We start from the raw sequence: 16261 nt of genomic DNA, 5'->3' as shown, positions 1-16261 counted from the left end.
TTCTGTGGCTTTGCTATTTTCAGCACTGTGGTGGGAATTTACAGGTCGGGTTCAGGTAAGTGTGCGATTGTGTGGTTGTTAGGATTAGGGCGCAGGTTAGGTGAGTTAGGGTTAGGGTGCGGGTTAGGTGAATTAGGGTTGGGGCGGGTTAAGTGAGTTAGGGTTAGGGCGCGGGTTAGGTGAGTGTGCGATAGTGATGGACCTTAGGGTTAGGGTTTGGGTTAAGGTAAGTGGATAGATAGTAGTGTATGTATAGTTTAGTGTAGGATTAGTTGTAGGATTATAAGTGTATGTGTGTGTATTGATGTTTCTTAGGTGTGCTTGTGTTGTGTGTATGTGTTTCGGAATAGCAAATTTTTTCCCAAGGAAAAAATTTGCTATTCTGAATGTTCGATATTATGTGGTTTAGATATTTTAGGTTCGATGAAAAAGCGTTCATTATTTTCATCTTTTGATAATGTGATATAAACACGTATTTGCACCCTCTTGGATTCAGTGTTAGATATATATTTTTTCCTTTTTGAAAAGATTTTTAGACAAAATTAAGGGTGTTGTAATGGGTGCTCCAGTACCCCCCCCCCCCACACACACACACACACTTATGCCAACTTAGTTTTGGGACAATGGGAGGAGCAATATCTGAAAAGGAATCAAGTCTTTAAACATCAAGGGGTCTTTTATAGTAATTTTATTGAAGATTTGTGCTTTTTAGTTAAAGGGAACTGGAGCATTTTTTAAGCTTCATGCAAGGGATGGAAGCCACTATTGACTTTCTTAAATTTTCTTGCCATACACAACTGTCAAATTAATTATTTAGATATAACTATATACTAAAAAAAAAATAGGTTTGAAATCAAGGGTTTTTATGAAAAATACTTTTGTTACTCAGTATTTGCATTTTTCTAGTGCACATCCACATTTTGTAAAGAAAAATATTGTAAAAGAGCAATGCATCAGAATAGCTAGGTTGATTTCAGATGATAACATTGTAAGGGATAAATGTAAAATATTGATTTTTTTCTTACAAGAGGTTATAAACACATTAGGTCATCCCCTGATGTTGATGGGTTTGATTTGCCAGGAAATTCTGTTTTTAAGGACACTAAATTTTCATCCATTTTGGTAAGTCTGGACAACTGGCAGAGGAACGAGATTGTTCAACATCTTGTAGATGTGGAGAAGACTTTTTTAAACATATTCATGTGATGTAAATATTATTCTGAATGATATTTTTGAAAATTAGAACGTGTTAATGGTAACACAGAATTAAGTGAAGCAATGGGTACTTATCTGAGGGTGACTTTTAAGAAAGGGTCCAATCTGAAGGTTGTATTGGAAAGTAAAGAATGCAGTACCATTTCGTGTGGAGTCTTTAGACAATGTAGATTTGTTAATACCAGTTCATTTTTTCATGTAGCTAATAATAAGATTTTTTGGACTGCTGGTTATTGTTCATGTTTAAGGATTTTGTTTACTTGGCCACTTGTGTTTCCTGCCCAAGATACTATGTGAGAAAGACTATTATAACATTAATTGAGAAGATATGTGAGCATAATTATGCTATTAAATGTTTTGACAATAAAAATGCTTTAGATAAGCATGCTAAGATTTATTAGCTTTTCAGAAAGTTTGCTTTTCAAGTGGTTAAACAATTGAAACTTAATTTAATGGGCAGAGATTTGAATAACTTTTTAGAAACAAGGGAATTATAGTGGCAATGTGTGCTGGGAGCTTTGTTTACTCCCATGTTAAATTACTTATTTAAAATGAACTGTAATGCAAAGGGGGTTGAAATGTTTTTTTGATTGGTAAATGTGGGTCATGTGATTTGTTTCAGTATAGAAGTGGTGTTGGATGAAGATTTTTACTGTTTCTGAAAAAGTTCTTGTATTAAATAGAATGAAAGCACAACAGTAGTGTTGGTGCTTCTTCCACAGAGCTGTGTCATGTTACTCAGGCTCAGCAGCAGGCATCTAGTGCTACTATGTCACATTCTGGTGTGACTTCATGTCCTGCACACTATGTACAACAAGGTGCTCAGCCTTACCTACTAATGTATCTGGTCAGTTTAGTAAAACACAGATGCAATGTATTAGAGAGATGCACATGAGGCCATACAACTATCAGCTCTGTGATTCAGAGGAATTTATTAGATGCTGATATGTGTGACAATGCAATTACAGCCACTTTGCCATGAGATATATGGCCTATTGCTGTATCCCTACAGTGATCCTTTGGTGAAGGGACTACTACAGTACTGGTGTGAACTTTATTACTAGTGATATTTTAGTACAAATTTTGATACACAGTTGTGCATTGCGTTTGTGGAGAGATGGAGAACTCTTGGGTATTGGCTGCAGTATTGATCAACTCCTGCATAGGTTGCATGCCAATTTTTTGGCAGCAAGGCATCCACTTGGGATGACTACAGGCTGCCTTTGTTATCTTGCTTTGCAGGTACAACAGTACATCAGAACTGTTCCATGAGATATATGCTATCTTAAATTCTATTCAGGAGCTCATGCAGATGCAGGCATCCCTAACTGAAAAACTACTAGCCAGAGTTTTGTACTTGATAGGAGGCTGTCCATGTATCATAGTAGCAGCACTGACATAAGTATTCTCTCACATTTGTTCACTTACTACTGGGTTATCATCTCCACAAGTCCAACAACCTGATGCTCAGCACAAGGCTCCTGCAGATAGTTCACAGTATGGTGGATGTGTGACTTTTTCTCCACCACATCTCAAACATGTAGATGGTATGACCTCAGGTATGTGGTTTTGGAGGCCTAGCAGTCTGGAGGAGTCAATGTCACCCAAAACACTGTTACCGCTGCATAGCAAGGAAAGATCAAAACACTTATTCATGACCCTAAGTAGGATAAAGCAGGTGCAGAGAAGAAAATGAATGAATAAATGAGTGAATGAATAAGTAAATAAATAAATTAATATGTAATAAAGGTTTGTAAAAGGAAATCCAGCATAAAACTTGGCCAAATCATTCATGCAGACACCAGTAAATATTTACATACCAGATCGGTCTAGGCCTGGGTTAACGACTGCCACCAGTACTGATAGCCAACAGGGTGCTGGCGGAAACTGGGCAACTGTTGGCCAAAGGAGGAGAGGAGGGGGAAGGCATGACTGAAGGCAGGAAGAAAGGAGAAAGGTTAGGACTGTGGTAGTGAGGGTCAGAACTTTGAATGTTGGCAGTATGACTGGTATAGGGAGAGAGCTAGCCGATATGATGGACAGAAGGAAGGTTGGTATATTGTGTGTGTGCAAGAGACCAGATGGAAGGGGAGTAAGGCTAGGTGTATCAGAGGTGGGTTCAAATTGTTTTATCATGGTGTGGATGGGAGGAAAAATGGCGTAGGAGTTATCCTAAAGGAACAGTATGCTAAGAGTGTTTTGGAGGTGGAAAGAGTATCGAATAGAGTGATGTTTATGAAGCTGAAAACTGATGGTGTAATGATGAACATTGTTAGTGCATATGCTCCAGAAGATGGATGTGCGATGGACGAGAAAGAAAAATTTTAGAATGAGTTGGATGAAGTGGTGATGACTGTACCCAAGGGTGAGAGAGTGGTTACTGGAGCAGATTTCAATAGGCATGTTGGATAAGGGAACAGAGGGGATGAGGAAGTGATGGGTAGGTATGGTGTTAAACAAAGGAATGCAGAAGGTCAGATGGTAGTGGATTTTGCGAAAATGATGGACACGGCTGTGGTGAATACGTATTTAAACAAAAGGGAGGAGCATAGGGTGACATACAAGAGTGGAGGAGGATGCACACAGGTGGATTATATCTTATGTAGGAGGGCCAGTTTGAAGGAGATTGGAGACTGTAAAGTGGTGACCGGGGAAAGTGTAGTTAGGCAGCATAGGATGGTGGTTTGTAAGATGACGGTGATCAAGACGAGGAGGAGGAGAAGTGTGAGGACAGCACCAAGTATCAAATGGTGGAAATTGAAAATGGGTAATTGTGAGGGGGAGTTCAGGGAAGAGTTAAGACAGGCACTGGGTGGCAGTGAAGAGTTACCAGGTAGCTGGGTAACTACAGCAGAGCTAGTAAGGGAGACGGCTAGAAAGGTGCTTGGTATGACATCTGGACAGTGGAAGGACGACAAGGAGACATGGTGGTGGAATGAGGAAGTACAGGAGAGTATACAGAGAAAGAGGTTGGCAAAGAAGAAGTGGGATTGTCAGAGAGCTGAACAAAGTAGACAGGAGTATAAGGAGATGAGGTGCATGGCAAAGACAGAGGTGGCAAAGGCTAAGGATAAGGTATATGAAGAGTCGCATGAAAGGTTTTACACAAAGAAGGGAGAAAATGACCTGTACCGATTGGCTAGACAGAGGGACCAAGCTAGGAAAGATGTGCAGCAGGTAAAGGTGATAAAGGATAATGAGGGAAACATACTTACAAGTGAGGAGAGTGTGTTGAGGAGATGGAAAGAGTACTTTGAGGGGTTGATGAATGAAGAGAATGAGAGGGAGAGAAGGTTGGATGATGTGGGGATAGTGAATCATGAAGTGTAGTGGATTAGCAAGGAGGAAGTAAGGATAGCTATGAAGAGGATGAAGAATGGAAAGGCTGTTGGTCCAGATGACATACCTGTGGAAGCATGGAGGTGTTTAGGTGAAATGGCAGTGGAGTTTTTAACCAGATTGTTTAATGAAATTTTGGAAAGTGAGAGGATGTCTGAGGAATGTAGAAAAAGTGTTTTGGTACCGATTTTTTTAAGAATAAGGGTGATGTGCAGAGCTGTAGTAACTACAGAGGGATTAACTTGATCAGTCACAGCATGAAGTTATGGGAAAGAGTAGTGGAAGCTAGGTTAAGAAGGGAGGTGATGATTAGTGATCAGCAGTAGGGTTTCATGCCAGGAAAGAGCACTACAGATGCGATGTTTACTCGGAGTGTTGATGGAGATGTACAGAGAAGGTCAGAGGGAGTTGCACTGTATTTTTGTAGGCTTAGAGAAAGCATATGACAGAATGCCTAGAGAGGAGTTGTTGTATTGTATGAGGAAGTTGGGAGTGGCAGAGAAGTATGTAAGAGTGGTACAGGATATGTACGAGAGTAGTATGACAGTGGTAAGGTCTACGGTGGGAGTGATGGATGCGTTTAAGGTGGGGGTGGAATTACATCAAGGATCAGCTCTGAGCCCTTTCTTACTTGCAATGGTGATGGACAGGTTGACAGATGAGATCAGACAGGAGGCCCCAAACACTATGATGTTTGCAGGTGACATTGTGATCTGTAGTGAGAGTAGGGAAAAGGTGGAGGAGACCATGGAGAGGTGGAGATATGCTCTAGATAGAAGAGGAATGAAGGTCAGCAGGACTAAGACAGAATATATGTGTGTGAATGAGAGGGAGGATAGAGGAATGCTGAGGATGCAAGGAGGAGAGGTGGCGAAGGTGGATGAGTTTAAATACTTGGAATCAATAGTTCAGAGTAATGGTGAGTGTGGAAGAGAGGTGAAGAAGAGAGTACAGGCAGGATGGAGTTGGTGGAGAAGAGTGTCAGGAGTGATTTGTGACAGACGAGTACCAGTAAGAGTGAAAGGGAAGGTCTGCAAGAGGGTAGTGAGACCAGTTTATGTTATATAGGTTGGAGACAGTGGCATTAACAAAAAGGCAGGAGTTACAGCTGGATGTGGCAGAGTTAAAGATGTTAAGATTTGTACTGGGTGTGATGAGGGTGGACAGGATTAGGAATAAGTATATTAGAGGTTTAGCCCAGGTTGGAAGGTTTGGAGACAAAGCCAGAGAGGCAAGATTACATTGGTTTGGACATGTGCTGAGGAGGGATGCTGAGTATATTGGGAAAAAGATGCTAAGGATGAAGTACCAGGTAACAGGAAAAGAGGAAGACCTAAGATAAGGTTTATGGATGTGGTGAGACAGGACATGCAGGCGGTTGGTGTGACAGAGCAAGATGCAGAGAACAGGAAGAAATGGAAACACATGATCCGCTGTGGCAACCCCTAATGGGAACAGCCGAAAGAAGATGATGAAAAGGAAATGGGGCTGTTAGCCTAAAACTTAACTTAGAGGGGGAGTATATTACATGTTAGAAGATAAAAAATATTGAGAAATAATATGTTTGGAGATGTTGGTCTTTATGCTATTGTTGCTGATGTTTCATAAAGGAAAAAGATGTTCTGTAGCTCTTCCTTGATCTCATTAGGCTTTTCTAATATATCTTTTAAATGTGGATGTTGCTTGTTTTGGAACCCTTCTGTTTTTCTGCCCAAATGTAAAGCAAAGACTGGGAAGTGATATCTTCTGATCATCTTCCTTTACATAGACAGAGAAATAATTACCATTTCATTCATTGTTTATCAGAAATAAAAGAATCAGATCTTCTGAGATTTTGTTGATACTGATACATTAAGAAGGCACTGTAGTGAGTTTTTCAAATGACAGCACAGTTATATTTTATTGCAGGAACCATTTAACTTATTTATAAACATTGTAGAATATTATGTATGTTTGGAATTTGGGGGATTACTACATTAAACTTACTTATTTAGGTCATACATCTTCTTGGAGTCATATGTAATCAGTTGCCACTGGATTTTGTATTTGCTTTGTTCAAGCAGCCCCACTAAAGCTAGCCGTTTGGTTGCTTCTTGCACTAATAATCATGCAGCCATCTTTGTGTAATCTACAATATTCTCTTTCAGAGAATATCATCATGAACGTTTGCCCAACTGTGATTTATTCTGGTAGTGTTATGTTAGACAGAACTAGTGGTATTCTTATCAGAGTCGATGCTGCTATTAACATTTATTTCTCACTGACTTATTGTATGTGCTTACAGGCTAAGTTTTTAGTTATACCCAGAGACTATGTTATTACTTTCATGCATGAAGTGGTGGGAAGGACATAGACCTCCATGACTATATCATTTATATGTGTACTATCATGGCTTCATGCTTATGTATTGCTGGTTGTCATGCCTCCAAAGTGTAGTGTTGATGTAGATATGTTCAGTGTACTTAACTGTGTTGGGTTTTGCTGTATATACACTCACCACAACCATCTGTACTCTTAAGTTTCTGATACTTCCATTTTAAATATGCCTCAGTGATTGTTGTCCATGCTGTATATGTTCAGCAGATCTAGCTTTTCAATAGTTTATTAAAAACATGAAGTAGTACAGTTTCAAGATAATCTGCTGATGGAAATTCCACCACTTGACAAATGGCCCACAATCACTTTCTGAAACCTGATTAGGGTCTAACATAGCAAAAAAGCACAGCCTTGGTAGTAACTCTGCTACTCCCATGAGATTATGTGACCTAAGAGTTGTCATTTATAGGGAGGCTGCAGACTTCCCATGTGGGCTGCATGGAGACAACACCATTTAAAATGTATTTCAATTGCAAAAAAAGTTTTGGATTTCCTTCCTTTCAATGGGTGGCCACGGGCAAGCTGTCTACTTGCAGACTGAAGACTGATATGAATCTGTCTCAGTATGCAAGGTGTTATCAGGCATAACTGGAGTACTTCATGAACTGCAATTACTTCTGGGTAATCAACTGATGTTCATCTATGAACCTGGTAACAGTGTACAAGAGTTGTTGCATATTAAAACTCATAATATGGACACTATGACTCTTAAATGGACATATAGACAAAGGATGCATAAAGTGTGCAATTACATTAACAAGAGCAATAACATGAAACACCCTGACACTGACAATAATTTTGTACACTGTAGTTGCAAGCCTGACGGTTGCTTTTATTCAGGTAAACAACAAAGTCCACTTCACAAGTAGGACAAGGACCAGCAGAAAAACCAAATCACACTTCTTTAGTGAATATAACTGCTTTATTATTGCTTTTGTCTCAAAACAGACTTCTTTAGAACAAAACAAGTGAACAGACTAAAACCTATTTATAGCATCAAACGCAATTAAAGTAGATGAGCAATTAAACAATCAGTTACTCTTAAAACAACTAATTAGGATCAAAGACCTAAACAAAAACTACTGAAAATACCAGAAAACAAAAACCAAACCAAACATTAACAATGTACAAAATATAAATAAAATGCATGATATTTATATAATTATAAAACTAATGAATTAACTTCCTATTTTTTTAAACATTAAATGTTAACAGAATTATTCACACCCAGTGGTTTGTCCGCCCCTAGCCTTAATTGCCAGATGGTTTCCCTCTGCTCAGCTCTGTCCTTGTAACACCCTCCCCTAATATTCTTAGGTACTTGTTCTAAGATAGAAAATAAAAATTTCTTGTATCCTGGACATTTAAGGATGTGCTTAAATAATGCATTGTTGAAATTTGTTGTCCTAATAAAATAAAGGTGCTCTTTAATTATTTTACTTAGACACCTAGTGGACATTCCTACATAAAACTCACTACAGAAGGAGCAAACTGCTACATACACTATCTTCTGTGTATTACAATTGTATATTCCACCTATAGGAATAGTTCTATTCTTATGAGGCAACAACAAAAGGACCTTCCAAAATGAATCTACATATGTTACAAAAACCACACGTATACATTCTTTAACCTTTCCACTACTGAAAGCTGGAAGGTCACTAAAGGTCTCCATTTGTAAACAGCTTTTTAAATTATAAGTGCTTTTGTAGACAAATTTTGGTCTTTCTCCTATGACTTTTGATAAATCTAAATTACCCTTAATGATGTTCCAATTCTTATTAATATTAGACACTATATATTTTTTTCTGTCTAAGGGCATGTCAAGGCAACAAGATATGTCATATTTATAGTTGTTAGATAAATTATGATGTTCCTTATTTATTAATCCAGAGATCAATATGGGTGGAAAATCTATAAATCTACATTTTCTAATTTCATCTGCTAGTTTGGATAACAAACTGGATTTGTACCCTCTTTCTAAAAACATTTCACTAATAAGTGTAACCTCTCGTTCAAATATACTGTCATCAGATGTCATCCTTGACACACATATAAACTGCCCCTTAGGAATGTTATTCTTCATAAATGTTGGGTGGTTACTAGAATAATGCAAATAGTTATTAATGAAGATACTCTTTCTATAAACTTCACTGTTAAATTTTGAATTAGAGATGTCCCATTTAATAGTGAGGTCTAAAAAATTAACTTCAAGACCCAAATCTGCTAAGGTGAACTGTAAAAATTCAGAATTATCATTTATTTGATTAATCAGTTCACGGACATGATACAAGTTTTCCTCCAGAACAAAAAACAAATCATCCACGTATCTCACATAAAAAAGTACTTTACAAACAGACAAAAAAAGATTTCAAAACAGTTTGTTCCCTCCACCCAAGAACAATATTAGCATAAGCAGGAGCAGCAGCCGACCCCATAGCCACCCCCTCAGTTGTTTATAAACTTTCCTATTAAACAAAAAGTAGATATTACATAACAAAAGTTCCAAGAGTGCAGAACAAACATGAATATCATTTGCAGTAAAATGATCCAAATGACTCTAATACTGTCTAACATAATCAATCCCAATTTTTTGTGCAATACTAGTAAAAAGTGAATTAATGTCCACAGTAAACATCAGATTTTTTGTGGGATCAAAATCATAATGTAAACTAAAATTTCTAAATTTTACTTCTAAATTTTGAATTTTCAAAACTTTGAATGTCTTATGGTCAAGACTAAGATCGAAATTTTGAAACTTCAAACCATTAAAATGAAGCTCACCATAAAGCGCTGAATGGTATATTTACCATTTCACTCACTGTAGCATGATATTAGAGTTAGTATATTTAATTAGCAGGGGGGTGTGGGAGTGCAAGGGGGCTTGCCCCTGCAAAAATGCTAAAATATATATATATATATATATATATATATATATATATATATATATATATATATATATATATATATTTATTATTATTTTTTTTTATTATTATTTTCATTTATTTCTAAGCTTCAGGACTTTGATCTTACGGTCTCCACCATAAGAAACTTGAAGTTTTGAAATTTAGAAGCAGACCCATACACACACACACACACACATATACGTGTGTGTGTGTGTGTGTGTGTGTGTGTGTGTGTGTGTGTATATATATATATATATATATATATCATCAGCAGCTCCCTTTTCCCATTTTCTATATGGGGATGGGGTGTTGTGTTAACTGCCATCATCTCTCGTAATTCAATGCCACACTCCTGCCTTCTTCAACACTCATGCCTGATTGTTGCAAATATTCTCTCACAAAACCCATCCACCTCTTTGCTGGACACCCTTATTTCCTCTTACCTTCTTCTTGTCTGTCAAAAATATTTATATATATATATATATATATATATATCTATATATACACATATATATTTATATACACACAGATGGAATTACTTTTGTTCACAAATCAACAACATCAATGGAAAGAATGTCGACCAGAAAAGATCGGCAATGCAAATGCAAGTCTGAGGAAAACAGTGCATACAAAAAAAAAAGACATTTTTTTTTTTGCAGGGAGGCAAGTCCCCCTGCACTCCCATACACCATGCTAATTATGTGCACTAACTCTGAGATCTCACAATCCCCAGGGAAAGGTAATGTTCCCCTACCGAAGGACTGATTGTCAATCTAGTGCACCCATCAACCATCTGCATGTGTCGACCAAATGTGGTCAATTACACAGATGTCGACTACATAGTATTTTGATCAAATGTCCAAGTCCCATCTATCTGTCTATCAAGCTACACATGTGAAAGTACGTAAATAAATAAAATGTCAACCTGCTGCTTTAGTGGGTTGTGTTTCTATTTTGCTTTTGTATAGGCTTACTGACCACATGTTCATACAGTACAAGTAGCATCTTCCGTCAAGTTGATTAGTGAATGATAACAAACCTTTGTTCTCTTTGCCCAGAAAGCTTTAGAGCTACAATAAAAAATATATTTTATAACTTGTACAAAATATCAACATTTGAATGTTGACAGATGTAATATGTTGAATTTTGAAATACATTGATTGTGAGCTAGTACAGTAAATATCTGATTTATTAAAATATTTAATTTCATTTTAAAAGTAGATTTTTTTTACTCAGATTACCCACACCATGCATTTATAGATGGTGTTATGTATAAAACATTGAATGAGAGTGAGCAATAGCAAATTACTGCATCTATATGGCATACAGCAATATCATCTGTAAACACTTGGTGACTAAGGACACAGGGAAACACCAACAATAGTAAGAGAATGGAGTAGTGCAGATCAGAATATAGTGAATAATACAATGACTTGACTATGAAATATGTCAATAAATGCCAACAAGTGAAGTAGGAACAGAACTTGCCTAATATTGCAAAATGAATCTGAAGCACATGTGCCCTCTCCAGAGTGAATGCCATGTGTGTCAATTACAATGAATGAGCAAATTCATCTGAGATGTACCACCTAAACAAACAATATCACAACAGAATGGAGTTTATCAGAAATAACAATGACGTAAAAGTTTGAGAGAAGAAACTGTTTAGAAGGATGCAACAAATGAGAAATTAATGTGTTTTATTACAAAAAGCATAAAAATAGAGGAGTGGAGAGATGTAGAAAGTCTACAGGGAATTGGATGGGAGTTCCAGAAGTTAACAATGTTATGGATGGAAATGACTGACCCCCACAGAGTCATAGTACTACGGAGCAGATAGTAGGTAATGGTTGACTACTTAATTGCATCAATAAGAAGAGCAAAGTGAGTGGACCAAAGAAAGTGATGCTCAGCACTAATGATGATGTTGGAACTGCCCATACTATTAGGGTTCAGTGTTTTATATGTCTTAATTAAAATAATTCAACATCCAAGGGTTATGAAAACATTACCTATGCTTTCTAAACCAACAAGAAATCTGCTTCATTTCTTTTTTGATATGTGATAATCGCAAAGCTTCCCATTTTTAAAAGTTTGGCATACATTTGGCAAAGGCTATCTAAAAGTATTTCTAATGCATTATACAACCCACAAGTACAAATTCCCCACAATTTCTATGTCTTTTCTCAAGGTTGGTGAATTTCCAAGTAAAGGGGAAAAGCTGACGTTTTATCAATTACTTCTTAGCGTACCATTTGTTTTCTTCCTAATTAGCCTATAACATCAACTCATAACATCTTCCACCAAAACATAACTATTGAACTTCGTGCTGCACCCTCCTCTGCAGGCCACATTCTTCCATTGTGGTACCTATGATTTACCCCTCCTCTGCAGGCCACATTCTACCATTGTGGGACCTTAAAAAAGACCTGTCTTAAATAGCAATATAAAAATTACATACTATCACATGCAGATTTAACTCTGCTATGTGTGCTCTCTTTGATTCTTCCATTTGCTCGAACAACCTCAGGCATTTAAATTCGTTGTAAATTAAATGATTTCTATTTACACAATAGAACTAATATTCAAAAACTGAACAGCATGAAGCAACCGCTGATATCAAGTAAATTGGTGAAACGGTCCCAAGACCACATTTTCAGACTAGTTCAGCTTTTTTATTTCTGACTTAATTTCATTTTCGCAATTTCAGCACTTTGGACAGCAAATACTACCTGTGGCAACATTTAATTCAACTTCAACTTCCGTGAAATAAGCAACACTTTAAGAAAACTGCATTACAGTACACGAATATTTTCAGTATATTTTATTACATACCTCTGTTTCATTCCCTGTCTCGTTTCCAGCAGGACTCTGAATTTGAGTACCGCATCCAGGTGCAATGGTGGCATTGTTCCCCAACGGTTCTAATTGTGAGTTCCTTACGAAATTTTTTCTGCTAGGTGATACTTGCCCCAAGAAAGCCATATAATTATATCCATGTAACAGAGTTCCAGTCTCAACGATCTGCAGAAGGTTATTTTGCAATGTGCAATCAGACGGGACAGGTATTTTTAATTTATAGCTTTCAAGCTCGTCAAGACAACAACCAAGAGGGCAGTAACATCTACCTGAATTAAGGGTTCTGCAACATGATATTGAGGAAAATATAATTAAGAACCCCAAGAATAAAAACGAGATAGCCAGTACCATAATTATTAAAACCAGATTCACATTAGACACCTTTCCGGTATTTACGGCGGGTTCTCCAAAATCTGGAAGAACTTGGGGAAAACTGTCATAAAGTAATAACCCGATGGTTACTGTTGCAGATCGTCTAGGCACCCCATTGTCCTTCACTTCTACAACCAGTTTTTGTCTGCTGTTATCTTTGGCACTTATTGACCGAACGATCCTTATTTCACCGGTCTGCTTATCGATATCAAAAAGGCTAACGTCAGTGGACTGTAGTAACTGGTAGGACAGCCAAGCATTCTGACCAGAATCTTCATCCACAGTTATTACCTTTGTTACCAAAAATCCAGCCTCTGCTGACCTTGGGATCATTTCTATGGGCACATTCCCAACTGATGCTGGAGGATATAGGAATATGGGGTTGTTGTCGTTTTCATCAATTACAATAACTAGCAATTTGGCAGTACTATTTAAAGACGGGTTGCCTTGATCTTTCCCAATTATGGTTAGTTCGAGATTCTTAACCTTCTCGTAATCAAAAATAGTCCTAGCACTCACCAGGCCATTCTCTGAATCAATTGATATGTAGCTAAAAACAGATACACCATGAATCTGATGTTCCACGATCGAGTAAGCAACTTTACAATGTTCTCCCAAATCTGGATCAATGGCTTTGACTCGGCATAGTCCTTCTCCTGGAGAATTATTTTCTGCAATGAAACATCGGTATGAAGTTTCAGTAAACTGTGGTGGATTATCATTAACATCAGCAACCTCTACAAAAACAAATGTCTCAGAAGAGAGAGGAGGGATTCCCGAGTCCGTGGCAGTTATTGTAACATTATAAGAGGCCACTGATTCTCGATCTAATGGATTAGTGGTTTCAAGAATGTAATAATCCTCTACTGCTCTGAGGACAAAAGGACTATTATCAGAAATCCTGCAGGTCACATAAGCATTTATACCAAAATCTCTGTCGTTTACGCTGATCAAACCGACCACCGTCCCCCTGGGTGCATTTTCACTGACAGACTCTTTAAAGGACGTCAGTATGATATTGGGTTTATTGTTATTAACATCTACGATGTCTATCAAGACTTTGCAATAATCAGAGAGAGCAGATGCTCCTTTGTCCCTTGCTTGTGCGTGAAATTCATACGTAGTCATCTCCTCCAGCTTTATTTGACTTTTTAATACAACATCCCCAGTTACTGGGTGTATTTCGAACAAACCACGTAAGTTGTCTGGGGTGTGGCTGCTAAATGAATACTCAAATGCTCCATTAGTACCTTCGTCCAAATCGGTAGCTCTAAGTTGGATTATTGAAGTTCCTACCGGAGTGTCCTCCATCAGACTAGCTTTATAAACAGACAGATCAAATTTTGGAGAATTGTCATTGGCATCTAATATGTTAATGGTGATACTGACTGAGCCAGATCTCTCAGGTTGCCCTCCATCAGTTGCAATTAATGACAACTGACGAACAGATTTATGCTCTCTATCCAAATGTTTTTCAACGACAAGCTGCGGCACTTTATCATCATCATTTTGAAAGTCTAAAGAAAAATAACTACTGGGGCTAAGTCGATAAGACAGTAACCCATTAGATCCTACATCTGGATCTTGCGCAACCTGCAATGTGAATTTCGTCCCCACAGAGACTGACTCCATAATATTCAAATGCAAATCATTAACATTAAACACAGGTGCGTTATCATTTACATCCCGTATCTCCAGTTTTATACTGTACAGTTCTAAGGGATTGTCCATAACCAATTTCATATTAATATAACACGGAGTCTTAATGCCGCATATAGCTTCCCTGTCAATTCTTTCATTTACACATATGCTACCATTCCCAAAAATTGTAAATAAAGATGGCTTACTGTCACCAGAAACGAGACGGAACTGGCGATCAGACGTATTTGTTATCCGCAATCCAGAATAATTTTCTATGTTGCCAACCAAAGTACCAGGCTGCAGTTCTTCTGGGACCGAGAACAGAATATCTCCCAGGCTTTGATCCATACAACAGGAAAGCCAGATGGAAAGAGGCAGAAGACCGATCCATTTTGCCGAATTCATTCTTTTTTAAATGTTTTTGGTGAATTTTTTTTCTTCCAGTCCCCCTACATTTAACTGCACAAACGTTTTATCAGAGTCACCTTGCTGTTCTAAGTTTCTGAAAATGTTAATTAACTGTTGCAGGTATGTTTAAAGGCTCTATTGCCGGCCCTTGCTGCAATATATGGTGCCTTCTGGAGGAGGATCACTTACCAATAGGTGGCAGACAGCGACACCTACTGTTCCAACTACAAACACCTAATCTCCGGCGTATCTTTACCCTATTATTTTATTAGTAACAGCGTATGTTTAGTTCAGGTTGTAGTAGAGTGCGTAATAATTCAAATTAGAAAGCAGTATTAATTCTGCAGTTTTTCCTTAACTATTCTCATCATTATTAAATTAGCAGAATTAATCCAAACATGACAAAGTGGAAGATGGACGCTAATCTAATCCCAAAACTGTTCGTTTACCTTTTATTAAGAATTGAATTTTAACTCAGCTCTTTCTTTATTTCATTTAATCGATTCATTAAATAAATTTTAAACTCAACACATTCCATCTTAAAATAATGCAAACATCATGGTTATATATCCTGTTGTACAAGCAAAATTCAAATTCGTAAAGCCTATAAAAGGGAGGGGGTCTTAAAGTTTGCAGTCAAGGTATATACTCATGCGAGTTAGGGCCACGTGGCCAAAATAGTACCCCTGTGTTGCAGGCCACTTTGCAGTGTGTGTTTGTGTGTGTGTGAGATCCCTATAAAATTTTAGAGATTCAACCCCCTCCCTCCCACAATATTCTTCAAAGCTGCTCTCCTATATTCATTCTCTGTTCCTTTCTCTTCTGTAAACTCTACCGATTCTATGCCATCTTACCAATGAATCTTTTTTAACGCGGTCTCCCTTTATACTTTAGTTCTCCTCAGATTTCCATTCATTCTGCTAGACTTCCCTACACCATGGACATTTTCCTGTCATTCAGCTGTTTTTGGCAAACTCTTTCTCTCTTATACTAGTCTATCTTCAGTACTGTCAGAATGATTCCTATTCCCTCTAATTCCTCTCAACCCTCCTCCAATTCCAAACAAACCAAAATGTCAACTCCAGTCTTCCTACTTATCATACATGGTCTTCAACACTGCTTTGCCCTACTTGAGAACTGATGTC

General features: G+C 37.6%; 1 protein-coding gene across 1 annotated transcript; it reads right to left on the bottom strand.

Moving 5' to 3' along the window:
* Positions 1-12650: 12650 nt before the first annotated feature.
* Positions 12651-15264, bottom strand: LOC122800409 (protocadherin alpha-C2-like). Its single transcript, XM_044069858.1, has one exon. The coding sequence runs from the start codon at positions 15111-15113 to the stop codon at positions 12651-12653; it is 2463 nt and encodes an 820-aa protein (XP_043925793.1). The 5' UTR covers positions 15114-15264.
* Positions 15265-16261: the final 997 nt, after the last annotated feature.

Source organism: Protopterus annectens, chromosome 4.part0, assembly GCF_019279795.1.
Source record: "Protopterus annectens isolate FY-2018-M chromosome 4.part0, PAN1.0, whole genome shotgun sequence".
Lineage (NCBI taxonomy): Eukaryota > Metazoa > Chordata > Ceratodontiformes > Protopteridae > Protopterus > Protopterus annectens.
Note: the sequence above shows the minus strand (reverse complement) of the source record. Positions and strands in the feature narration are given on the sequence as shown.

Excerpts from the sequence above, each read along its gene's own strand:
- LOC122800409 (XM_044069858.1), bottom strand. The coding sequence starts at position 15,113 with ATGAATTCGGCAAAATGGATCGGTCTTCTGCCTCTTTCCATCTGGCTT.